Source organism: Saccostrea cucullata, unplaced genomic scaffold (genome assembly GCF_032062105.1).
Source record: "Saccostrea cucullata isolate Sc308-1 unplaced genomic scaffold, CSIRO_AGI_Scuc_v1 ctg1512, whole genome shotgun sequence".
NCBI classification, from domain to species: domain Eukaryota; kingdom Metazoa; phylum Mollusca; class Bivalvia; order Ostreida; family Ostreidae; genus Saccostrea; species Saccostrea cuccullata.
This window is the reverse complement of record NW_026923049.1, coordinates 1-27706: the sequence shown is the minus strand read 5'-3', so window position 1 is coordinate 27706 and position 27706 is coordinate 1. Positions and strand designations below refer to the sequence as shown.

The following is a 27706-nucleotide window of genomic DNA, read 5'->3' as shown; positions in this document are numbered from 1 at the left end:
ACTTAGGGGATTTGAAATTTTAGTGGCATCGTTTAAAACTATTATCAATATTAATAATCTTCTAAAGAACCACTGTGTCAAAACAGTTGAAACTAAGGTGAAAACTTGTTTACTTTGTATATTTTTCAAATTTGTTTGAATATGACAAATCATGGGGTAGGGAGAGCCTGCCAGGAGAGTCCAAGTTTAACATAGGGATATAGGTAGGGAAAAAAATCATAAAAGTCCAATCTAATTAAAATTAGACTTGTACATGTATTTTTGCTCCTCTATTAGGGCTATACGCTTCAATTAATAATCTTTTGTGACGACAAAATAGTCGGGAACACAATAGTTGGGAACACGTTTATTTCAATCCCCCCTTTCCATTTCTTCCCTAAGCCTGTTTCCCTGGCCTTCCCATAATGCTGCGCAGCTTTATGGGAATACCAGGGAAACAGGCTATTTCTTCCCTCAACAGCGGACCCATGCGGTAGAAATCCTGGGCAAAACATGGAGGAATCTGGATGGCAGTATTTGCGAGGAGGTGTGGAGTATATACACAGGTATTTGAGGAAACGTGTATATAACACTGTATAACACAAACACAATAACAATATTGAAAAGTTGAAAAAATTATACATTCTTTCTTCAAAAGAATTTTGTATAATTCGATCATTGCTTTGTATCGAACATAGACGTCGGAACCCGGGGGAGAGGGGGGGGGGATATATATGCAGACATACTATAGTAGTTCCTCCCCCCACATTTTGCAAAAGTGGACATTATAATTATAGACTTTGAATATGAGGGCATAGGATTAACCTTTCCCCCACTTTCAACAGGCACGTTGCACGGTTGCAGTTTGGGTCAAAGAAGGGTATGTGGTAATATTTGGATAAAAAAATATACTGAAATTAAGAAACCACCATCCCCCTACGAAATAAGATTCTTGTGTTTGGACAATAGACCAATGGACACATTTTCCTTTTTTGTCTTTTTGCTTTTCAATTTTACTTTTCAATTTTTTTCTCCTTCACTCCCCTCCCCTTTCAATTCGATCGCTTCCGACGCCGATGTTGAACACATCTTATACATCAGTATTGTGCAGTTACATGTTATCAAAAAGTCTTACAACTTACTTACTCCCCTTTCTATATGTATAATAATTAACATGTCTTGCAAATAATGCATTTAATTTAAAACATATGTTCAAGTGATATACTGGAATAAAACACGTCAATCAAATATCTATACCTGTTTTATCAATAAATTTATGGACATCAGCAACAATATTATCATAAGTTAATACGGGAAAATCTTTATAATCCCATAATAACAGATTTCTGTCAATTGTAACCTTTCAGCACAGGCACTTGTTTAGAACTGTAATAATTAGAAATTTATTACAGAAACAAATGCATTAATACCTTTCATGCATAAACAGATGGTTGAAATGAAATTTGTTCTAGCATTTACATAATTTTACACACACCAAAAATTTTACAAAATGAATTAATTGAAACATATTTCTATATTATATTTCAAGTTAATTATCTTTTTGGAAAAAAAGATAGAATGTTTTAACAGGGACAAATACACTCATATTATAGTTCCCTGGTTTTAATATTCTTCAAGTAGCATAGTTGGTAATCCTTTTAGGGAAAAGGTCAAAGGAATTTCAACATCGGATATTTCAAAAATCGAGATTATCATTTTAAATAAGCCTTTTATTTTATTCAATTTGTTTTTTAAACACTTTTACTTTTATTTTAAAATATTTTCTAATTCTATTTGTGTTATTTTTTTAAAAAAAATTATTAAATGGTGAGGAAACTTATGCATAATATAAACAGTGGAGAACATTTTTACAATATTGCTTTTGCTTATCGACGCAATTCAAAAAAATATTCGGGTCGGGCTCGAAATTACTGTTTTGACAGAAAGAGCAAAATGGCGGTTGTAGAACAAAAAAGACTAAACATGTTTTTATAATTATTTTTTCGCGTTTGGATCCAAAATTAAAGGAACATAAATGTTAAAGGTAGGTTGTTTACGTGAAACTATAGTTTATTCAAAATGAAACACAGAATAATAATTTCTCTTGGATTGTCTTTGTTGAACTATGACTCACGGAAGAGCCAGTTGAACGATGTCTAATTATCTCTAGTATCTTTTGCTTTTCCTGATTATCACATGATTAGTCACTCACGTTAAATATGTCATGTACCAATATGTACCACTAGGAATTCATTACATTTCGAATAAATGGATTCTTATGATACGTTGATTCAAAACATCCGGACATGCTGAACAAAAAAAAATATATTTTCATTGTTTATACAGGTATGTACTGTGGTACACCTGTGTACATAATGTATGTATTTCACTATTTTTTCTTCTTTAAAATAATGCATTTATTAAAAAAGATCTGATGGTAGCATATATAAAATGTAAATAGCAGAATGCAACAGTTTAATTAGCACACAGATATCTTTTTTTTTTTTGGTCTTGAATAATATTCTTTTTCTTGAAAGGCAAACATAAGTTCACATGGCTATATAAAAGGAGTTTTAACTGTAATGCAATATAATTATAATTCTGAGTTTCTGGGCTTAAAAAATCCATCAAAAGAGAGAGAGAGAGAAAAAATAGCAGTGGTGAATAATGATTAATTCATTAATAAATGAATTTATGAATATGTTAATATGTTTGATGATGAAACTATGGAAGGGCAAACATGGTTTATTTTTAAGCAATTCTGCACACTTTCTCAAATGCATGTTGTTTTACATTCTGCTTATAACAGTATTGAGTAAACTCCTTTAGCCTGCGTTTACTGGGTATCATTCATCAAAGAGAAAAAAAGTTATAGTTGAAACTTTCCAGGCTCCCATGCATTTAAATTGAGGTGCCATATTTCTCAGATTTTCCCATCAAAATCTGAGCTGTACAAGTGACAAAAATATGACGTCATTTACAAAATCTTGTTGACTGAGGACCCAAATGATAGTTTTGTATAGCATGAATGAGATTGCATTAAATCATTGTTTGTAATTTTTAGCTCACCTGAGCCGAAGGTTGTTTATAACAGTACACATTATTTTTTACTATAGAAGTTGTAATGCTTCGTGATCATTCATGAGAAACAGACAAGGATGAGAGAGTGATGGGTACTCACGGTGGAAGTGCCGACTACATTTTCGACAGCTTCCTCAAGGCTGGAACCTGTAAGTCCATTCTCAGCTCGTTCCATCAGCTCTGTGAGGTCCTAGAACTAAAACACACCAACCATCGACTGTTCTACCGTCGCCTGAGTAGCCAGCTGACGTCATGGAAGGCCCAGACCGTGTGGGTGAAGTTGAACAAGAGAATGGCGCAGAAAGAGTACAAGAAAGGAGAGGCCTGTGCCAACACCAGGGTAAGTTAGATAAAGGGTCACAACTGACCCACTACAAGAAAAGGGAGGCCTGTACTAACTCTAAGTAAGTTGAACAAGGGTTATGGCCATCTCATTACAGGAAAGGGGGGGGGGGGTCATTTTGTAAACACAAGAGTAACTCAGACTGTGTTCAAAACTGATGCACTGCAAGAAAGGGGTGGGTGGGAATTTTTTATTTAAAGAATTAAATACAATGCTTTTGTTGTAAACTTGAATAGGATTTGATGAAGGATTGTTTATCAAGAAATTTATTTGTAAATCCAAATTTGTACATTACAGGTCCTGGTGATTGGGTCCGGTCCTTGCGGCCTGAGGACCGCTATAGAGGCCGCTTTCCTTGGTTGTAAGGTGGTTCTGGTGGAGAAGAGAGACAGTTTCTCACGGAACAATGTCCTACATCTCTGGCCCTACCTCATCACGGACCTAAAAAACCTGGGGGCCAAAAAGTTTTTTGGAAAATTTTGTGCTGGTGCTATTGACCATATAAGTGAGTTGAAGAATTTATGGCACATTCTGTGCACTTTTGTAGGTGTTGAAAATATATCAAGACTGGGGGGGAAAAAAACATAACTGTGAAATGTGCAGCATAATTTTGCACTTGACATGTTTTTTAATATTACTTAATTAGATTTCTTGTGATCTAGATGTAAAATGTACATAGATAGCTAGACATGAAGAACTTTCCGTTTTCATTTCCTTTATCTCTCCTTATAACCTAAGTTATACATCATGTACATGTTGTTTTACTCAAGAAAATAAGGAAGATCATATACCATGTATATACTATTTATACATTTGTATCATAAGGAAAATTAGAGTTTTCTGTTTTTTTCATATTCGTCATACGTACCTTATTAAAAACTAGCTGCACAAAATTTTGTGCATTTTCTATGTTAAGCAAATTATTTAAAAATTTGAGGAAAACACATGTAATTCATCCAAGAAAAATATTTTAATTGATATCAGCATTCCACAGGAGATGTTTCTAAAAAAGTAATTTTAGAATGCAGTTGTTCAAGTTGTACTCTTTGCAAATATTTATTTAAAGTTATTTGAATGGTAAATGAAAGTAGACAATATTCTTTTGTGTGCTATTGTAAATTCTTGCCAGTAGAGATTCAATATCATCATGCAGAGACCTCTGGTTATTTCAGGCATTCGACAGTTACAGTGTATACTGATGAAGGTGGCGCTACTGGTCGGAGTGGAAATTCACGTCAACGTTAGTTTCGATGGATTGATTGAACCCTCGGATGAGAAGCCTGGTGGTAAATTAACATAAATGCCTATAACAATTATGTACTCGGTGTGAAATCACTCACTTTCATGGGGGTTTCATTATCGTTGTTTTTGAGGAATTGAGAGACCCACAAATTTATGACCACCTTGAAATGTAAAATTTCATTTGCTTGACCCCTTGAAAATATGTGATTTTACAGTATCTGTAATCATGGTAAAAATTATGCACAAAACATGCTGTTACTTTAGATTTCAGCCATATGTAATACATAATATATAAAACTTTTTAATAGATCATAAAGTTTTCATTTTGATTTGTATTAAAATGAGCAATTACTATCATTCCAATAACAGCGTGTCACTTTGCTTGATCGACCGTGGTAAAAATTTCACAAATTGATTACCATATCATTCATCGATTGGATGTTTGGTTTGAATGAAATCAATACTACTTTGCATATAAAAAACAGAATCCAACAATACACCGATAACACTGACCAATCGTATTTAATGATTGCTCGGCATTTGTAGTCACCGGCAACACGTGGTCAGTCAAAGCCCGTTTACTGTCCGGGAAAAAGCACGTGCCATATTCCTTGTGATTTTTCCGAATAGAGTTAATTTTGATACGAATGAGAATACATGTATTTAAAACATGAAATAAGTAAGGCTATACTTTGGAACTATTATAATATTTATATTATATTGTATATAGCGATCAATTCCATCATTACAAGGTTGAAAACTCGCTTTGCCTGTCCACATGTGATTATTGTTTACTGCATTCTCGTGAACAATCATTTCAATACGATTGGTCAGTATTGTAAGTGGTATTGCTGGGTTCAGTATTTCATATGCAAAGAAGTGTAGCTTTCATTGAAATCAAACATCCAATCGATGAGTAATATGGTAATCAACATGTGGAACTTAATCACGCTCGGTTAAGCGAAGTGACACGCTGTTATTGGAATGATAGTATATATTTCTCTACAATTTAAAATTATATCTTACATTTCTTTCATTGAAATTGTATGATATCTTTTGAAAAACCAAATCTTTCTCAAAAGTTCTGCTAATATTAATATTATTTATTTTTTTATTGTCAATGGTTGTTTAAAAAATAACATTGATATAAATGTACTTGTAATAAATTAAAAATAATAACAAACCAAGAGAAATAAGTCTGAATTTTGATAAATTGTCCAGCTCCTAGAGATATTTTATCAAATAACATATTGACTACAAAGCATTCAGAATATACCCTGATAATATAAATTTGATGTACTTTGCAGTAGGCTGGCGGTGTGCCTGTACTCCGAGTGACCATGTAGTGTCAGAGTATGAATTTGATGTGTTGATTGGTGCTGATGGAAAACGAAACACCCTACAGGGCAAGTACCTGGAAGTTTCAGATCATATTTTCACTACATTTACTTTTGCTTCTGTATTAAGTTAGAGAAAGACTGTATTAGAATCCTCAGAATAAACATAAACCAGAGTAAAATGTTCAATTCCAATTTTTCATAGTCATTCTAGTAGTGCTAATCACCCATGATCTGGAGGTGGCAAAATTAAGACTAGATTTAATCATAAATTTATTGTAAGAATTATTTTTTTAAGCTTAATTCATGTATTGAAATTAAAATTTCATAGATATACATGTACTACTAAGAGCAGAACAATTAAAAAAAGTTACTGAAATGACCTGAAAAATTTTGGAACCGTGATAGCCTTTAAGTAAGATGATAATTACTTAATTTTAATGTGCTGTAATCTCATGTTTGTACACAATCATAAATCTTGGAATGTTTATAGGTTTTAGAAGGAAGGAGTTCCGTGGGAAATTAGCCATAGCAATAACGGCCAACTTTATCAACCGCAACACGACAGAGGAGGCCAAAGTGGAGGAAATTAGCGGCGTGGCTTTCATCTTCAACCAGAAGTTCTTCAAGGACCTGAACGAGAAAACAGGGATCAATCTGGAGAATATTGTGTATTACAAAGACGACACGCACTACTTTGTGATGACGGCTAAAAAGAACAGTTTACTGGACAAAGGTGTGTTACGCGAGGATAGGACAGATACAGCTCTCTTGTTGTCGCCGGATAATATTGACAGGGACGCATTACTGGATTACGCAAAAGAGGCGGCAAATTTCTCCACAAACTTTGCTTTGCCGAACTTAGAGTACGCGATTAATCATTACGGGCAACCTGATGTAGCCATGTTTGATTTTACCTCCATGTTTGCGGCTATGAATGCATCTAGAGTTGTGGATAGAAATGGCCACAAGCTTTTAATTGGACTCGTTGGGGACAGTTTGTTAGAGGTAATTTTTTTTTATTGTTTCTTTGTAGTTTTGTAACTGTCTTCGCTAGAGAAGTGCTTCTCTATTCATAGATATCAGAAATGAAGTGAGACAAAAATTATACTTTTTTGTGAGTTATAATTAAATTAGATAAATCTGGTAGAGCATTCATCAAGTATTATGCAGTGGAAGGGAAAACAACAAATTTCCAATGAGTATGTTTTCGTTGGAAGTACATGTACAATGTATTACAGGGAATGAAATGAAAATGACCAAAATGATATAATTAAATGTCTTTAAGTGCATGTACTGTATTTTTCAATTTTCTGCTTTTTTCTATCATGAATATTTTAACATTTTACTTAAAGGTATGCATGCATTAAAAAAGCCTCAACTGATTAAATTCATTAAGAATTTGTTTGTAAAGAAACCTACCAAAAAATTTGTCTAGCAAAATTATTTAAATGGAAGTAAATCATGCAAGATAATTTCTGTGTATTTCATACAAAATTTACAAACTTATTAAAAATTCTTTTTTTTTCAGCCATTTTGGCCCACAGGCTCGGGCTGTGCTCGCGGATTTCTGGGCGGATTTGATGCTGCCTGGATGATCCGTAGCTGGGCCTCGGGGAAAATGACACCACTCCAGGTCATAGCCGAGAGAGAGAGCATATACCAGCTTCTGTCACAGACTACGCCTGAAAACCTCAGCAAGAATCACAGTGAATACACAATCGACCCAAACACAAGGTAAGATTGGATATGGAATATCAGTGACAAACCAGGCACAGAAATAAATTTACTTTCCTCTTTTGCAGATTTTTTATTTATTTATTTAGTATTTTAGTTCAAAAATTCTAAAATATTCTCCCCCCCCCCCCCCCCCCCCAGAAAATTTTAAATGTTCTCCTACACAGTGCACAATATTAAAAATAGATACTTTGTTTTTGTTGAATTCAGCTTATCTGTTTTCATTCTGTAAAAGTTAAATACCATTGAATGTTCACCCACAGAAGCCTATTTTTTTTTCAAGTATTGACTTCATTGTGTTCATTCTGCTTATCTTGATCATTAGGTACCCCAACCTCAATACAAAGTTACTCCGTGTTGAACAAGTGAGACATCTGTACGACTGTGGTGATCGATCATATGAAGATGAAATCCTCGATCTTCCAGCCAAACGTCCAAGAAGTGGTAAATGTTTATTTACATTAGAGAATTCCCCTTTGTCCTATTTCAACACTTTTCCCCCAGTGAATTGGTACTTGACCCATTCTCAATGTGTAGCAAAAAAAATGCTGTTTAATATTTTTCATACTCATTTATGATTGGTTCTTTTGTGGTCTGACATTTTCAAAGTTTGTAGATATTAGGTAGCATAAGTGATTAATTTTGTATTCCAGAGGAGCTGATAGACAGCTATACATTATTACACTGGTGCCAGCGAGTCCTAAATAACAAGTTCCGTAACGTGCACATAATTGATCTGACTACGTCTTGGAGAAGTGGACTTGCTCTGTGTGCCTTAATACACACCTTTAAACCGAGTCTGATGTAAGTCTTAATACACAACTTTAAACCTAGTCTTATGTAAGTCTTAATACACACCTTTAAACCTAGTCTTATGTAAGTCTTAATACACACCTTTAAACCTAGTCTTATGTAAGTCTTCAAGAACAAAATATTATTGTTACTGTAACATCTTATTCATGTCTCCTGCATGTTTGTCAATAAAAAGATACAGAACATGAACTTTAATACCGACTTCAAACTAAATTCCCCCTGTTAACTTGCCCCTGTATGATATATGACTGCAGACGGAAAACAGGCATATAGAGTCAGGGAAACAGGCATAGAGTCAGGGAAACAGGCATATAGAGTCAGGGAAACAGGCATATAGAGTCAGGGAAACAGGCATATATAAAGTCAGGGAAACAGACATATAGAGTCAGGGAAACAGGCATATAGAGTCAGGGAAACAGGCATATATAGAGTCAGGGAAACAGGCATATAGAGTCAGGGAAACAGGCATATAGAGTCAGGGAAACAGGCATATAGAGTCAGGGAAACAGGCATATAGAGTCAGGGAAACAGGCATATAGAGTCAGGGAAACAGGCATATAGAGTCAGGAAAACAGGCATATATAGAGTCAGGGAAACAGGCATATAGAGTCAGGGAAACAGGCATATAGAGTCAGGGAAACAGGCATATAGAGTCAGGGAAACAGGCATATAGAGTCAGGGAAACAGGCATATAGAGTCAGGGAAACAGGCATATAGAGTCAGGGAAACAGGCATATAGAGTTAGGGAAACAGGCATATATAGAGTCAGGGAAACAGGCATATAGAGTCAGGGAAACAGGCATATAGAGTCAGGGAAACAGGCATATAGAGTCAGGGAAACAGGCATATATAGAGTCAGAGAAACAGGCATATAGAGTCAGGGAAACAGGCATATAGAGTCAGGGAAACAGGCATATAGAGTCAGGGAAACAGGCATATAGAGTCAGGGAAACAGGCATATAGAGTCAGGGAAACAGGCATATAGAGTCAGGGGTTTGGGATGGTGCTGGGTTGGGATTGGATTGCCTGACCCTTTTTCCAAACATAACTTTTTTCTATTGATATTTTTACTTCGGATCCTACAATAAAGTAGAATGAGCCTTTGGATAATATAGCAGTGTATCTTCTTACAACCATTGACTGTTTACTTATTGCATTTTCAGAGAGTTTAACTCCTTGTCCTCGCTTGACGTGGCTAAGAATAACCAGCTGGCGTTGGACGTGGCCCACACAGAGCTGGGAATCAGTCCAGTCATGACCGGTCAGGAAATGTCCACCTGCGCGTGTCCAGATAAACTGACCATGGTCAGCTACCTCTCCGAGTTCTATCACAAGTTCCACAAAGAAAGGAACCCAAGTGGTGTGTTGTTATTTGTTTTATATTTTGAAACGAGGCTCTCATTTTAGGCAGTCAACTTCTACTTTTTGTATCTTAATCCCCATCTACCTTACTATAACAAAGTAAGTCAATCCTCACACTTGTTCATAAAATCAAAGAAACAGAAAGGGGAGTTCATTATTTGTCATTATTTTCATGAGAAAAGAAAGAAAAGTCCACTGGCAGATAATGATCATGAACTTTCTCTTTGTATCAAATTAAAATTGATAACTTGAATTGTATATTAAACAAGTTTTGTAATATTTCAGTTGAGTCCCCTGTTCGAAGAGAAAGCCATAAATCTCCCCTTCACAGAACTCTTCTACAGAAAATCCGCAGTAGTGCCAAATTTACCAGATCTAAGAGAGTAAGTTATTCATGTATAAGTAAGCAGCCCCCATTCACATTATTGCTAAAACAAACTTATAAAAGACAATTATTTTTTCTGGCTAGTACATTTTTGGCAGGGCTAACAACTTTTACTAGCAGTCAGCCCTGCATGTCTAGCTAATTTTACAGATTGTTTCAAACAATGCTCTAAGGGGCAGCCAGGCAAACACTCTAAAGATATGGCCAGTGGGTCAAATCGTGGCATATGGGTAAAGAGTAAAGGTTAGAAAATTATGCTGGGATTGTGTAATATGTTGAAATACATATTACTCATAGCATGATTATTGTTTATGCATTTATCATTTGGCTGTCAAATAATGTGACCAATTTAAATTCATTACAGAGCGGGTAAATAATTATTATTAATTAACTATAGTTTCAAGCAGATGAGGAGAAAAGCTTAATAAAAAATTATATATTTGTGCACAATTCATGTACATGTATACTATATTTATTTTAATAGTTGGGTTTATTTTTTCATGTATGCCTTGAAGTTAGCACTGCTGTGAAAACATTTTACAGCTTTGAAGTGAACAAAGTCAATAAATAATATAATGTTCTATAGGTAATTCATGTGCAGGTGTAATATAAGCTATCCAGGTTCAAACAAGTGTGTACGGGGATTTACCCTGGGTTTTTCTTCAATACACTCTGAGGCCGTATGCCGAAGGGTGTATGGAATACAACTCGGGGTAAATTTCTGTACACACTTGATCGGACCTGGATAACGAATTTATTTCCTTTGTACCCAAATAAATTCTTTGTAAACATAACTCCCTGAATCAACTGTGTCTCAACCTATCGATAAGATTTACAACATACTACTAACAATGCATCGTGACTTCCATGTCATTTGCTTTTTATCATCATAGAAAAACTAGGCATTGTGACGTTTTATTTACCCCCGGCTCAAGTCAGATGCACGGATATTTACACCCGACTCTGTAACCAATCAAAGCTCTTGATACAAGCTACATAGGAAATACAGTATTTTATCTACATTCATTTGTTAAATCTCAGCCAGACAGAGAACTAGGAGTATTCAATCACATAATAAAACCATTTATTATATACATAATGTGTATCACTCAGTTCTAGGGTTGGTTTTACAAAATCTCGACATCGTGATTCGACTTTCCAGATCACAGCACCGTGGTTTTCTGAATCCATATCACCACTCTCTGAAACTGATGACGTAGTATGCAGAAACATTATATTATTTTTCTTTCACGTTAAGAGGTCCTTTGTTATTATGCTTTGTTGAATGGATTAGTATGATCTCTAAAGGTTTATTCTAATATATTTAGCCGTTATAAGGGGGTATACAATAAATTTATTATTATAACAGTAACTTGATCCAAAGAGCCAAACACATGTATCACGTCTCGTTGACAGACGCGGATCATCAGATCAAACTTGATGCTTCGCGTCTCGTTAGATCTGATGATCCGTGCCTGTCAACTCGACGTGATACGACCCTTCGGATCAAGTTACTGTTATAATAATATACTGTAGACGTATTTTTTTCACGGGGTCATAATTCTGCGGAATCCCAATTTCTGTTTAATCCGAGGGTAGAAAATTATGCAGCTTTTCTAGACTGTCACTATATGCCTTACATTTATATTACGTACGCTTGGACATATTTCCGCGGATTATTTGTGACCGCGTACATAGCGTAAATTAATACCATGCGTAAAAAAGTACGTCTACAGTATATTTATTTTATAAACAGGATTTTGGATGTATTCATTTTTGAAAATGTTACGTCTTAAAACCATTTCTAGATATACAGATAAGATAAAATCAATATTAAAATTTTGAGAATTTTTTTTTAATCATATTAAGTACAAACCCAAACTATATGCACTCTTGATTTTCATGAATATTGATCTTTTATAATATCTGTATACATTTGATTTAAGAATTAACTGTCTTATTTTCGATTTCATGATGTCAATCAAAGCAAAGCCATAGGAGTTTATGCATAAAATTATCACGCAAGCCAATCAATATATCATTGTCTTGAAATTGAAAATTAAGACAGTTTTTCCTTATATTTATATGCTTTTGATTCCGCCAATCCACGTGCTAGAAGTCCTGCTTCTGTCTCTGTTTGTCCCGCCCTGCTCGTGATTTTTTTTGACTGCGCCTATCGATGAACTAGTACATTGATAAGGAAAAAAAGTACATTCACTATTTGTAATTTTATCTTGAACAAAGACATTGTAAATGTAAATATAGTATCTTAAACTGTGTTTCTCTTATAATCAACAGAAATTCAAAACATTGTATAAGGTGCATGTCCTACTTATAAATTGATTAGTCCTAAGTCAAACTACTTTTAACTCTTAGTTCATAACTAAATCTTATTTACAGTCATTTCTTGACATAATGCAGTGTTTACATGTATTTGATTTTCTTCACTTTACCAGTGGTATTCTCCGCCACAAAGAGGTTATCACTGTTGTCTACACATAAACCCCATGGATACTGTAGATCACAATTATCAATGTAACGGAGGAACTGTCCGTCCTGATCTAGGATGTGGATACAGTGGTTGTCCCAGTCTGCTGTCAGGATTTGACTCTGGCTGTCTGTTGTGATGCCGTATGGATCATATGATCCTGTGGTAGTAGAGGGATGACCAGTGTATCTAAATCGGAGTTTTCCTGCCTGATTGACCACCACTACTGCACGGGCGCTATTGTCAGCCACGCAGATATCCAGGTTCCTGTTCTCACAGATGTATTTAAGGTCACCAGATGAATACAGAGGTTTGCCTTCACTATCAAACTGAATGGATTTTTTCTCTGTGGAGCCAGAGTAACGGACAACTTTTGATTGTTTATTATCATCACTGACCATGGTAACCAGGAGGTCACCAGAGGAGGTACTACAGAAATTGTAAGGTGTCCATCCCTGAAGTCTGATTACTTCCTGTATCTGTTTATTCTTCACTATATTTACAGTTCTTGTATGAGGGTCAGTATAAACTAGATCTCCACTCCTTGTCACTGCTATGTGACTTGGTTTGTTCCTTGACTTGGTTTTGATTGGCTTCAGAAGTTTACCCTTGAGGTTGTAGAGTTTCATAGATTTACTATCTCCACATGTCCAGATTTCTACATCACTGGGACAGCTAACACTGTATAGTAGTTTATACCCAGTGTCTATGGTGGTAATGAATTCTGGATCATCAAGCAGTGGTTTAATTGTGTTACCGCATTCTTCTCTTGTAATGGATAATGATGACAGAGAACCAAACATTTGATGGAGCTTTTCTTTGTTGATCTGATGAGTAGAGAAAGTTGGGAATGAAACGTTGAGGTCTGGAGGTAAATGTCTCAATTCAGCATTTCTGGATTTGTAGGCAGAGGTTAGGGAGACATCATTGGCGTCCAGCATTTTCTTCAGATCAAGTATGCATTGATTCACTTCTGCAGTAATGTGTTTGATTTCATTTTCCTCTTTATTTAGGGCTGCCAGATGCTTAGTTTTCATGTCATCAATATCAGATTTCTGTTTGTTGACAATGATGTTAATTTCTCTGTGCCAGTCTTCTCCGTGTTTGGTGACAGCTGTTGTTAATTTAGTGTAGTGTGTTTCTAAGTTGTCTTTTTTGGTTTTCATGCTAGATGCAATTTCTTCATATTTTGGGAAAATTTTAGTCTCAAGTTCTTTTAAGTCTTTCTCCATATCTCTTGTTTTGGAGATAAGTTTTTGTAAAACATCTGATAAATGATGTCCCTTATGGTTACCTGAGGAGATACAGGTAGAACAAACAGGAATGTCACATTCTTCACAGTAAAGTTCACAGTTCTTGGAATGCTTTGGGCATGTAGGATAGGTAGGCATCGATGTTCTTTCTATATATGATATGACTCTATGTTTCTTGATAAAATCAGAGAGATGCTCTCCTACACAGGCCTTGCACAGGTTGACATGACAAAGCTCACAGTGACTTTGAACCGCATTGGTCACACAAAGGTCACACCTTAGGATATCCTGACCACTATACCGGGGATCCATTATATAAGATCAGGCGACAATCTGCAATGAAAGTAGAGAAGTAAAAGTGATGGTTACATACCAATGATTAAATTCTCATGAAATTAACTGGTTTGTTGATACAAATAATTTTGGAAAAGTAAGATTATACAGCTGTTGGTAATGTAAAGAAATGTGATATTTTCATGTTGAATACTGAAATTTTATTGGTTTAGATGCATTTAACAATCTGTAATGTTAACCTCAGCGTTAGCAGTGCACTTAACAACAGGTGACACAACGGAAATATGACACATGCCATAGAATTCTCAAAATGCAAGTTACATGTATGCATTTGAAAGAAGTCAAAGACACTTGACATCAATCAATGCATCCAATTTGGCTAAATATTGAAAACAACAGAAATGATGAAACTTTGATGATGAGGAACTTTTTTTGAATATCAAACAAACAATAAAGGGGTCGTTAATTTTTTTTTAAAACTTACCGAGAAAAACAAAAGCTAGGAATTTGAAAGCTTTCCTAATGTTCGACAAATTTTAGGCTAAAATCTTTTATCAATTAAACTTTCAGTAAAATAATAAAAATGATGCCTGTTTTGGAGGGTAACAGTTAAGATTGACATCCCTCAGAAAACCATTGTCAATCTCCACTGACTTGTTGATTCACAGTGGTTTTCCTCGTGTTTCAATTTTAACTGTTACCCTTCAAAACAGGCATCACTTATAAACTGCTACTTAAAAAGGACCATGGCTTCAATTTTGAATGACCATAAGAAAATTTCATTGTAATAATTGCAAAATTCTATTTTCAGACACGTCAATGACCTAATTCAAAGTCTTTCATTCTTTTTCAGACATTGAAGTTTCAGACAAGCTATATTTATTAATATCTTAATGTTAATTCTTAAGTAGAACAATAATTTACTCATTTGGGTAATTAAAAATACTTAATAAGAACGTAAAAACAGCTTTATGTATCATATCTGACCTGTAAATCTAACATGGCTCCCAGACAACAATATTGCTTCCTAGTTGAGTTATCCGTTATGAACTGTTTTCTTGTCACGTGATTCAAGTACTTGTACTTTTTAAAGTATATATTAAAGTGCTAAGATTATGCACACTGACAGGTCAGATTTCAAATATAAATTGGAGTGTTTCTATTTCATAACGTCTTTTTTTTAATTGAATGTATTGATTTTTTGTGGGGGGGGGGGGGGGGGGGGCAGAAAATTCCTTAAGATAGCAAGGATCATTACAAAACAATTTTTATAATAATCAAATTGTTTTAGAAGGGAAAGGAATAAGTAGAATTTTTTTTACTCATATTTATTAAAGTCATGGCTGTATTGTTTCTTTTTCTTGTAGAATTCTAAACGAGAGGAGGAAAAAAATGAACACAACACGTCATTGAGTCGCAAAAAGTTCAGGGAGGAAATCAAACAGGTGAATAAATCTCTCTTCTTTCTCTTTCTCTTGGACTCTCTTGTCTCTCTCTGACTCATTTCTCTCTCTCTGAGATTTTTTAATAGTAATGATAGTGTATTTTTTATGAGATGTAGAAATTTAATTATGCAATGTCCAGTATAATCTGCAAGCTTTTAATTTGACATTTACTTTGTTTAAAGCAATATGAGCTGCATGTTTGACATCGGAAAAAAATATTTTCAATTTGTAATCAACTACTTCAATGACAGGAAAATAGAACATTTATAAACGTTTGTTGTTCATATTTGCCATGGAAGAACTTTTTATAAGCTTCGATTGAAGCAAAATTGAATTATTGTCGTCCTGTACAATAATGATTTCTTATATAATACTGTATAATTTGGTTGCACAGAAATATTTCTTCTGAAACATTTTTAGCTCACCTCAACGAAGTTGGGGGAGCTTATGTAATTCCCTCAACGTCGGTGTCGGCGTCCCGGGTTAAGGTTAAGTTTTTTGGAGCAGTTTTCTTTTTAAGTACTTCTATGTCCTATATTGATTAGACATGCATGGAAGATGGTTCTAGTGTGTTTCATTGTACCAGTCAAAGTTTCAGATGCTGCAATTTTAGCAAAAGAATGACCAGGTTAATGTTTTTGGTGCAGGTTAACATTTTTGGTGCAGTTTTTGGTGTAGGTTTCATTTCCAAGTAACTATAAGCCGTATGTTAACCAAACTTGCATGGATGATACATCTAAGGATGGATACAACCAGGCTTGCTTCGGATGCTGAATCTGACCAACATTTTCCGGTTGAGTGAACAGGTTAAAGTTTTTTGGTGCAGGTTTCATTTCCAAGTATCTGTAAGTCCTATGTTGACCAAACTTGCATGGATGATACATCTAAGGATGGATACAACCAGGCTTGCTTCGGATGCTGAATCTGACCTACATTTTCTGGTTGAATGAACAGGTTAAAGTTTTTTGTGCAGGTTTCATTTCCAAGTATCTATAAGTCCTATGTTGACCAAACTTGCATAGATGATACATCTAAGGATGGATACTACCAGGCTTGCTTCGGATGCTGAATCTGACCTACATTTTCTGGTTGAGTGAACAGGTTAAAGTTTTTGGTGCAGGTTTCATTTCCAAGTAACTATAAGCCCTATGTTGACCAAACTTGCATGGATGATAAATCTAAGGATGCACACTACCGGGCTTGCTTTGGATGCTGAATCTGACCTACATTTTCTGGTTGAGTGATCAAGTAAAAGTTTTTGGTGCAGGTTTCATTTCCAAGTAACTATGAGTTCTTTAATGACAATCTTGCATGGATGATACATCTTAGGATGCATACTACCAGGCTTGCTTTGGATGCTGAATCTGACCTACATTTTGTGGATGAGTGAAAATGTTAGTTTTTGATGTATGTTTCATTTCCAATTAACTATGAGCCTTATTATGTGCAAACTTGCATGGACGATACATCTTAGGATGCACACTTATGGCCTTGCTTCTGATGCTGAATTCGACATATACATTTTTCAGATAATAGACCAGGTTAAAGTTATGGTTGCAGGTCTATTACCAAAAAACTTTAAGGCTTTTATAACATTGTATAAACCAAACTTGCACAAATGTTGCATCAAGAGATGAAAACTCAAATTTGCTTTAGATGCTGAATTACATTTTCATGAAGAAGAACTACTTTAAATTTTTTATGTTGGTCTACTTCAAAGTATCAGATCAAAATTGCTTAGATATTTTCATTTTTGGAATGTACATTTTTTGTTGGTTAATTGTGTGACTTTGCCTTATTTAAAGACAACATTCGTTGAGGTGAGCTCTGTAATCTCTGATTACCTATGTTTAAACTTTATTTTGGTCTTTTTGATCATAAAGGTTTACATTACATACAGATTAATCATAATAACACATTTTACCAGCAAAATAAAATTCTCAAAAATGCAGCTCATATTGCTTTAAAGTGTTTGTAACAAACGTAAAACTTGAACTTTTCAGCACAATGGTGATGTTCAGCTCACCCGATACAGTAAATTACCAATGGAGGAGATTGCCAACAAACTTACTGTGGACAAAAAGGACGATATTAATGTCAAACTGTACAATGACCTTCAGTCTAATGTCAAGGTCAGCCAGATGGCAGAGATCCTGGTGTCAAAGTTCAAACAAGGCTTGGAGCCACCAGTTAAACAAAAAGTGGTAAAAAATTTTTGTTCAGAATTAATTTAGAAATTTTGTGTATAAAATGAAGATTTGTGCATGATTTTATTCGATTAGAGGGTTGGATTTCTTTGAGATACATTACAGGAAAAAAAAATCCTTGTTCTCTCCTTGCTAAAATATTGCGTATGTTTCAAGATAGTAACTAATATGTATTCTATTTACATAAATATACTCACTTTATCCCTTAGAAAACAACAGGTGTTCTTTTGGCTGCCCAGCCAGAGAGTGAGATCTGCTATTTCTGTAAGAAACGTGTGTACATCATGGAGAGAATGTGTGCTGAGGGCATCTTCTTCCACCGGGGCTGTCTCAAGTGTGATTTCTGTGAATGTGGACTGAGGGTTAACAACTACAGCTGTGACAGGCTGGCAGGGGGTGAAGGTAAGTCTTCATAGGACCTATCTGTCTTATGTTCACCAACATCTCTCTTAGAAGATCATTGTAAGTTCTTACAGAACCAATCTGACTCAAGGTCCACAACATCTGTCTTAGATGCCCATTGTAAATTAAATCAAAGGTCCACAACATCTCTCTTAAAGGATCATTGTAAGTTCTTATAAAGGTCCACAACATCTCTCTTAGAAGATCATTGTAAGTTCATATTAAGGTCCACAACATCTCTCTTAGAAGATCATTGTAAGTTCTTACAAAGGTCCACAACATCTCTCTTAGAGGATCACTGTAAGTTCATATTAAGGTCCACAACATCTCTCTTAGAAGATCATTGTAAGTTCATATTAAGGTCCACAACATCTCTCTTAGAAGATCATTGTAAGTTCATATTAAGGTCCACAACATCTCTCTTAGAAGATCATTGTAAGTTCATATTAAGGTCCACAACATCTCTCTTAGAAGATCATTGTAAGTTCATATTAAGGTCCACAACATCTCTCTTAGAAGATCATTGTAAGTTCATATTAAGGTCCACAACATCTCTCTTAGAGTATCATTGTAAGTTCTTATAAAGGTCCACAACATCTCTCTTAGAGGATCACTGTAAGTTCTTTCAAAGGTCCACAGTTCTTTGATAGTTTTGTTATTTCCTTGTGTATTCTACATTTTTAATTTCACACAGTGAAGTTCTACTGTTTCCGCCATTCTAAGCCTGAGATGAGATTAGGTCGGGCCAAGAGAAAGCGAGCGTTTGAGGAGGACACATCAAAAGTAATAAATTTATACCGAGGATGTATACATTTCAACGTATTTATACAATTAATTAAATTCTTTTTAGTAAATAATTATGCACTTTAAGAAGGAAGCAAATTTTTTTTAAAATATCAATATTATTTGCTGAAAATTTTTATTTGATATTTCTTTTAAGGAGAACATACCAAAAATTGTGGAGGATATTGTTAAGACACCCAAAAAGGAAACAATTGGTGACTCCCCTAAAAAAATACCAGGTATGGTGTTTGGTAGTGTTATCACCCTTTGTGTGAAGAAGATTAATCTAGCTTTTTGTTAGGAAGAATTATCTTCCTTATAATATTTTGAATAATCATATGGAGAGTAGTTGTGCAAGGAAGGAAATTGTATTTTTTAACTGTTATAATTTCAAACTCTTTTGAGATTTTCAATAAATACATGAAACAATTGTAAAATCATATCCTCTTAAATACTTAAAGGAGCATGTATGGTAACTCAAGTACACTCTTAATTTTATAATACTATTCATTGCAAATCAAGTACACCCATATTTAGGAAATTTATAAAGTTAGAATATATTCAACATATGTACAGTGTACACATGCATTGAAATACTTAATAGATATTTATTGTTTACTACTAACTTAATTTACAGTATTTAATATCTAACATATTGTTTTTAACTGTATTTCACATCAACTGTGATGTACACATGTAAATTACCTCATTTTTCGACATATTTAAGATAATCCCATACATTTATTTACCTCACTTTTCTACTTATTAAGGGTTAAGATTAACTCAACATTTATCAATCTTACATTGTTCAATGAGTTATCAAGCTAGCAGTTGCCTTGTCTTTGATAAAAACTGGTTTATGAATTGACCAAAAGTTTTCAATTACAAACACCTACTAAAAAAATAATTTATTTCCATCCCTCTCCCCTGAAAAACATGAGTGAAATATATTTCATGTAGGGAAATTCTTAATAACAAAAGAAAACAAGACAAAAACTAAAAATGAGTAAATCCATTCAAATAGTTTGATTTTCTTTTATTGGGGGGATTATAAATTTAAAAAGCATTGTTATAAAAGTTGTGATCATTAAATAAAAAAATTAATAGTATTGCCAGCATTTAAAATTTTGCAAGATCAACTAAAAATGCTATTTTTTCTGACTACACATTTTCAGTCATTAAAAAAGGAAGGAAAGAAACAAAAAGTAAGTAATATGTTCACCTGCAATGTCTCCGTGCTCACATGGAATGCTTTATGTCTCAACCTTTGTAAGACTCAGTCTGATTGGTTAATTTTTTTCTTTATGACTCAACCTTTGTAAGGATCAGGCTGATTGGTTAATTTTTTTATTACTCAACCCGTGTTAGGGTCAGTCTAATTTTTTTCTTCAAGTAACAATTTTGTTAGGCTCTTTCTGATATATTTGTAGTATAGAGTATCAGTAAAATTATTAATTGGAAGGTCATTGATTTTTAAAAAAATAATTGCTGTGAGACTTGCATAATGTCATTAATGCCCAAAATATAATACAAAACCTTCATCACTAAGCAGAAGCGAATTTACATGGTAAAGGATTGTAGTGCTTTTAACTTGAAATATTTCTTCACAAATATGACATAACTGTAAACTATATTTTTACTATCACTGCAACACTAACATTTAAACACTTTACCAGTGCTTCGTTGAGGAAAACTGGTTTTTGGATTGACCAAAAGTTTTCAATTTTCACAGTATTAGAATAAAAATGTAAATTATAATTAAATATAAAAAAAATAAATATCATTAAAATATTTATCCCCCTTTCTTCATCATTATTGATAAAAAATTTAATTCAATAGTAAAGCAGGCATGTAAAAATTTGCAAAAACAACTTGAGCTTCCCATTTTCAGATATATCAGATACAATAAGTTCACTTATATGCATCTACATAAAGATGTTACATAGTATAAACTTGAGGGGGGGGGGGATTAAGGGGTTGGGATGGGTTGTGATAATGAGTGTTGGATATTGTCATACCAGGGATTTTCCACCACCTTTTGGGAATTGGAAGGCCCTTACCATTTTTTTTTAAATCCATTTTACAACTTTTTGGGAAATTGTATAGCGAGATGATTTTCAAGAAATAAACACTTATGATGAATAAAATTGATTTTTACATCATTATTTAGAACTACACAAATGTGACATAATTATGAAGTTTAAGCCATTTCTTATTTTGTTCATTTCATTCTAACCTTTAAACACTTTCAATGTGTGTTTTACTGCCATTTTTCAAAAATTGAACACATGCAAAATAAACACACTTTATATGCATCTACATAAAGGTTACATGATTTTGCAATTGGGAATGGGACCCATATTCGGCCCTACACGGGGCTGTGGAAAATCCCTGCATACACATCTTTCAAAATGTACTTTGTTGCATGGTTGCATGAGTGATCAAGAATTTTTTTTATTGCTTTGTGAATAAAATAAGAGTTAATTATTTTGTTGTTGTTGTTCAGATGAGTCCAGTGATGAATCGATTGATTAAGATGGTGAATGAGTTTTTGGTGTATGGGTTTTTAAGGTGTTTAGGTTCACTTGATAAATGATAGGAGTAGAAGAAAGTAGGTCACCTGAAGTAAATGTTTTTAGGTTAGGAAGAGGAATTTTTTGTAGTAAAAAACTGTGTTGTCTGTACATTGTATTAGCTGTGATTACAGATATCTATTTATTATCTTTATTAAATTGACTTAATTAGACTAAGCAGATAAAACAAGCAGGACTTAGATTGTTTTTTTTAATTTGTATATTTCTTGTGAATATAGATCATTCATTATATTCACTTTCATCATAAAATTCAAAAAGGAAGATAAACTTAGGAAAAAATATAAATGTTAAAGGGTGGTATCAATCTGTTGACTGCTTAAACAGGGAAAAAAGAATATAATAGAGAGGTAACACACAAATCTACCCATACACATGCATTTTCACATAGACTTTTAGCTTTAATACTTTTCATTGATCTCAGTATATTTCATAGAATTATATTTTTTGGCACTTTCCTCTTTTCTGTTGGGTAATTGCAATTTATTATAAGTATGTATAAAATTTAATGTTTCACTATCTTTCACTCAGTCACAGAATGTTAAAAATTTTCCCCCTTTTGCAGCCCCTCTCACCCCTCCTTTCGCCCCTGACACAGATTACATCAAAGCTAAGAAAACTCCGGAGAGAATCGAGTTTGAGAACAGCATCGATGGACTTCCTGAGGAATCGGAGGAAGAATTAACGGAACACAATCTACGAGCCTCGATGTCACGTGACGCCATGTTGGAAGAATTCAGTGACGAGGACCTCTCCGACTCTGACCTTGAGTAAGTATATTTATATCTGACCTTGACCTTGTATCCCTCATTGTGTCAAGAGAAGATTTTCTCTGATACTTTATTTATTTATTTCTGATTATTGTCATTTAATTTTTATTTTCTACTTTGCTTAATGATATGTTAGCTTTTACATGTAAAGCAAATTCTTTAGGATTATTTAATAGCTAGATTCCCTAAGATAAAGCCATATGATATTGAATATGATTTACCCATTGGAACTATTGTTTTGCTTCATCTGTTTTTATATTAAATACAATTTGGTTGAAAGTTTAGAAGATTTTAAATACTTTGAGTTTTGAAATGTTATGATAAAACATTTTGTTGCCATGACAACAGTGATCTGGAGTTAGCAGCTATCCTACAGGGGTGGTACGATTGTTTGAATTGCCTGACACAGTCTTAGAAATCCCTTTTATTTTGTTCAGTGTGATATTTTTTAGAAAGTCTCCATTTTAATTTTTATTAAAAAAGGAATGCTCATTATCCATGAATTTGGAGAGTCGGTGTCCATTTGAATGCCTAGTATTTTTTTTATAAATAGTTTTTTTTAAATGACTGCAACTAATATTCTGATTTAAAAATGCTGATTAGAAATATGAATGTCAAAAAAAAAATTGAAAGAGTAATTTATATACAGGTTGAGGGAACTGATATTGGAATAAAACTACACACAATTAAAATGAGGTTGTCTGATTATAATTCAATGTATATACAATATATTAAACCAGACTTGAAAATTGAATACTTCATATATTCAAAAAATTACTACAGTGTTTATTAATAATATTATAAAGGGCTAAATGATTCTTCAACCTGATACTAGGAAAAAAAAAAGTCTATTTTTTGGAATAGTTTAAAGGGAATGTTGCATGCAGGTCTGTTCCTAGAATATGATGAGATTATTAATGCACTGACAGTTTTATCTCTCTAATTAATTATGCATGATATATGATTCTGTTTGGGTATTTTTTAATTAAAGAATTTACAAAAAACATCAAAAGAAATGAATATCAATACAAAATTCAATAAGACTTTACCCTCCAAAAATACATTGTTTGGTTTGAATCAGGGGCACATAATCCATACTTGTATCTTGGAGAATTTAACCTTGTGGTAATAAATTTATTGTTGCTTAAAGAAACTAGCTTCAGTATAACTAAGCTTACTTTGCATGTTGAGAATGAATTTTCAATTCAAATTTCAATTCAGTCCATTCTTTATATACTGTTAAGTATCCTGGAGTTCCCAAAAATTATAAATTTAAAAAGGGGAAAAAATCTTAATATTTTTTATTTTTCTTCATTGACTAACATGTTAATTTTACACTAAATAAATGCATAAACATTGAATTCAAATAACTTAAAAAAATTAATGATAAAACTGAAGTGTCTTTATATGCTCATAGAATATTTGATCAATGTTTGCAAGAACAACTATTAAAAAAAAACGGATTTGAACTGTATTGAACTTTGGTCTAACAAAATCATTTAAAAAAAACATGATCAGTTCATTGTCTTCTCCAAATCAAAGGCTTGTAAATCAGATGTATCAATTCTCTACCAATGACAATGACTTTGTATTATGTAAATTAGCCCTATCAATTCTCTACCAATGACAATGGCTTGTTTGATATAATCTGCATTTTCTCCCCCACAGCGATGTATTTCTCCTTAGGTATGATATTGACGATAGCTGTCTTGTAGTGTTATTCTGTGTGTATACTCAGGACATCTACATTGTATATCACTGTATGACTTCTCTGTCAGTATATCTCTGGAAGGGAATCTATTATCATCACATAAAATGTACCCACATTCTTAGTGCTAAATATATTTTCATTTCATTTAATTCATACTTGTTTCTTGGATAACATTTTTATAATGTAAATGTGTTCCACTAAATAACATTATGATCATGAATATATCTTCAAATTTATCATGTTTTTAAATTATTACTTTCCATGTAAATTGTACACTAAAATGTAATATTTCTCTAAATTTGTTTTTTTTAATTAAATAATGTTCACTTTCATAAAGATTCTATAGCTGCATCACGTTTTATAAGGTTTATATATATTTCCTTGTTGATTAAAAATTAATTTGCAGATAAAAATATACTTCATTCATTTAATATTCAGCCATGAAATATAAATTGAAAAAAGTGTTTACAACAAATATTATTTCCATATTCAAATATACAAATTATGTGTAAATTCAGCATATTATTAAATTAATCATATGTTAATCATGGAATAGATATTTACATGTATAAGATGTTAAATATTATAATAGTAAGTAATTACATATAACTGTTCAGAGTATATTGCTTTTTAACCAAACAATTTAGTATTAAAATTATTGACTGCAATTCGATAAAATTGACTATCATTTAATTCGTAATAACTGCATAGACATAGACAATAAATTATTCAAGAAAACATAAATTATAAAGACTATACATGAATATAATACAATACAATACAAAAAATACAAAAATAGCTTGCCAGCACGTGTGGATATTGGAATGACTAATTTATCATATCCAGTATGTGTATTGTTAAGAATAATTGCTAATAATTGCTAATAAGTTTTTGCTAGCTACATGTATAGTTTGAATTCATAAGATAAGCAAACCTGTAAATGTTTATCTTCAAGCAGTTATAATTCTGTTTTTGCTTTCTGTAATAAAGTTAAAAATGGTCTGCTTTTAAATTTCCTTTATTGCAGAATATCTTAATTTTCTAATTCTTAAGTTTTAAATTACAACTCTATTATGGGGTCAATAAAATGTCAGTTTAAACAAAAGTATTAATTATGTTGTCATGGTAACACAGGTCGAGTGATGATGATGAGTTACAGGAGGCAGTGGAATCGACGTACGGACATAACGTCAGCAAGGACCTGACACTGGAGGAAGCCCTGGCTGTTGTGGAAACACTCAAACGGAAATCTTATGAGAATTTAATGGAGGCCGTGGAACAAAAGATATAAAGGGAGAGGGAAATGTAGATTACAAAGCAGGGATAGGCAGGAAGATAAAAATATAGGTCTAAAGGGGAGAAGACAAAGGATAGTCAGAGGATGATAAAGGTAAAGGAGGGAGACGATAAACTAGGAGAGATGGGAATGTTGAAGATAAAAATATAGGTCTGAAGGGGCAGGGAGTCAGATAAAGATACACGTAGGATTTTTTGAACATACAGATTCATAGGGAAAAATGTAAGACAAAGAGGACTCTTGGTGGTCCTGGTAGATAAAGGGCTGTTTAGGGAATGAGTAAGACAAACAAACAGGTCTGTGGAGAAGGGAGTCAGATAAAGATACTAAAGATATAGTTCTGTAGGATTATTAGTCAGAACAAGATACGGGATTGAAAGGGAATTAGTCAAGGATGAGTCTGAAAGGAGGCACAGTTCTGTTGGAGATAAAAACTACATAAAGACTTGAGTCTTAAGGAAGAAAAGGTCTGTTGAGGATTGATTCTGAAAAAAGATACAGATCTGATAGGATCAATTCTGAAAGAAGATACAGATCTGATAGGATTGAGTCTGAAAGAAGAAACAGATCTGATAGGATTGAGTCTGAAAGAAGATGCTTCTCTGGTGGGGAATAAGTCTGAAAGAAGCCACGGTTCTGTTGAGGATGGATTCTGAAAGAAGATAAGGTCTGTTAGGGATTGATTCTGAAATAAGGCACAGTTCTATTGAGGATTGACATTGAAAGAAGATACAGGTCCGTTGAGGATTGAGTCTGAAAGTAGATACAGATCTGATAGGATTGAGTGTGAAAGAAAATGCTTCTCTGGTGGGAAAAAAGTTGAGAGGAAGATGTCATCTGTTGGGAAATAATTCTGAAAGAAGATGCATATCTGATGTGGAATAAGTCTGAAAGAAGACACAATTCTGTTTAAGATTGTGTCCAAAAGAAGATGAGGTCTGTTGAGGAGTGAGTCTAAAAGTAGACACAAATCTTGTGGGAAATAAGTCTGAAAGAAGATATAGTTCTGTTATGGATGAATTGTGAAAGAGGAAACAGATTTGTTGAGGATGGATTCTGAAAGAAGATACTTATATAAATATCTGATATGGATTGAGTCTGAAATAAGATATAGCTGTTAGGGATTGAGTCTGAAATAAGATAAGGTCTGTAAGTTAGGGATTGAGTCTGAAATAAGATAAGGTCTGTAAGTTGAGGATTGAGTCTGAAATAAGATACATTTCTGCCAGGAATATATTCTGAAAGAAGATAAGTTCCTTTGGGGAATAAGTCTGAAGGAAGATGCTTATCTGGTGGGAATAAGTCTGACAACAGATGCCTATCTAATGTGGAATAAGTCTGAAAGAAGATGCTTATCTGGTGGGAATAAGTCTGACAACAGATGCCTATCTAATGTGGAATAAGTCTCAAAGAAGATGCTTATCTGGTGGGAATAAGTCTGACAACAGATGCCTATCTAATGTGGAATAAGTCTGAAAGAAGATGCTTATCTGGTGGGGAATAAGTCTGAAAGAAGATGCAGGTCTGGAATCGAAGGAGGGATGAAAAAAGTGGATGATAACAGTACATTGCATTGGGAAGTAAAGATAAGATATGAGTGAAGAACAGGAATTGCTTGGGAAACAAATTTAAAATGCTTTAAGCAGGGGAAGGGAAAATGCAGGAAGATATGGATATTTCGGGGAAAAGTTTCTAGTTTTATATAAAAGTTAATGTTTTAAATTTAAATATATTTAAATTTACATGTTGCCTTGGGGAATAGTGGAAGGAGGTAAATTTCTTCACTGTCTTTAAATATTTGGAAAATTCATTTGTGAAGAAAAACAAAATATTTATTTGGAATAATTTCTTTGAAGCAAACACAGACTTATTGAAAGTAATTCAGGCATTGTTGAAAATACATTGAAAATCTTTTCACCACATTTGAATGTATTGTATGTGTTAAGTTTTGTTTTATTTTTTCTAGACACAGAGTATGAAGCCTCTGAGGCCGACTCTGATTTGGAAGAAATGGAATATGAAGATTCCTCCCCAGACAAACCCAGTAAAGATATTTGTCAGGAAGAAAACCTAGTGCAGAACAGTAGTCCTCAGCGGAAAGCAAGGGCAAACTTCTTTACATCTCCTCCTGAACCACTGAGACTTGACCCGTGGAAGATGTTTGAGAAGACACCAGAGAGGGAGGT

The 27706-nt window shown here is 33.6% G+C and overlaps 2 protein-coding genes across 2 annotated transcripts; one reads left to right on the top strand and one right to left on the bottom strand.

The window, feature by feature from the left end:
- The first annotated feature begins 1919 nt into the window (after nucleotides 1–1919).
- Nucleotides 1920–25514, top strand: LOC134263026 (protein-methionine sulfoxide oxidase mical3a-like). Its single transcript, XM_062745324.1, has 20 exons — nucleotides 1920–2023; nucleotides 3096–3400; nucleotides 3701–3908; nucleotides 4576–4689; nucleotides 5953–6051; nucleotides 6476–6990; nucleotides 7514–7719; nucleotides 8045–8163; nucleotides 8373–8523; nucleotides 9696–9892; nucleotides 10180–10277; nucleotides 15682–15759; nucleotides 17763–17963; nucleotides 18176–18368; nucleotides 19063–19151; nucleotides 19309–19390; nucleotides 20327–20356; nucleotides 22308–22512; nucleotides 22861–22893; nucleotides 25358–25514. The coding sequence occupies exons 2-20, from the start codon at nucleotides 3149–3151 to the stop codon at nucleotides 25512–25514; spliced, it is 3027 nt and encodes a 1008-aa protein (XP_062601308.1). The 5' UTR covers nucleotides 1920–2023; nucleotides 3096–3148.
- LOC134263025 (tripartite motif-containing protein 2-like) lies at nucleotides 12161–15350 on the bottom strand. Its single transcript, XM_062745323.1, has 2 exons — nucleotides 15302–15350; nucleotides 12161–14353 (listed from the first exon to the last, which is right to left on the bottom strand). Exon 2 carries the CDS (start codon nucleotides 14330–14332, stop codon nucleotides 12704–12706), a length of 1629 nt encoding a protein of 542 aa, XP_062601307.1. The 5' UTR covers nucleotides 14333–14353; nucleotides 15302–15350; the 3' UTR covers nucleotides 12161–12703.
- Nucleotides 25515–27706: the final 2192 nt, after the last annotated feature.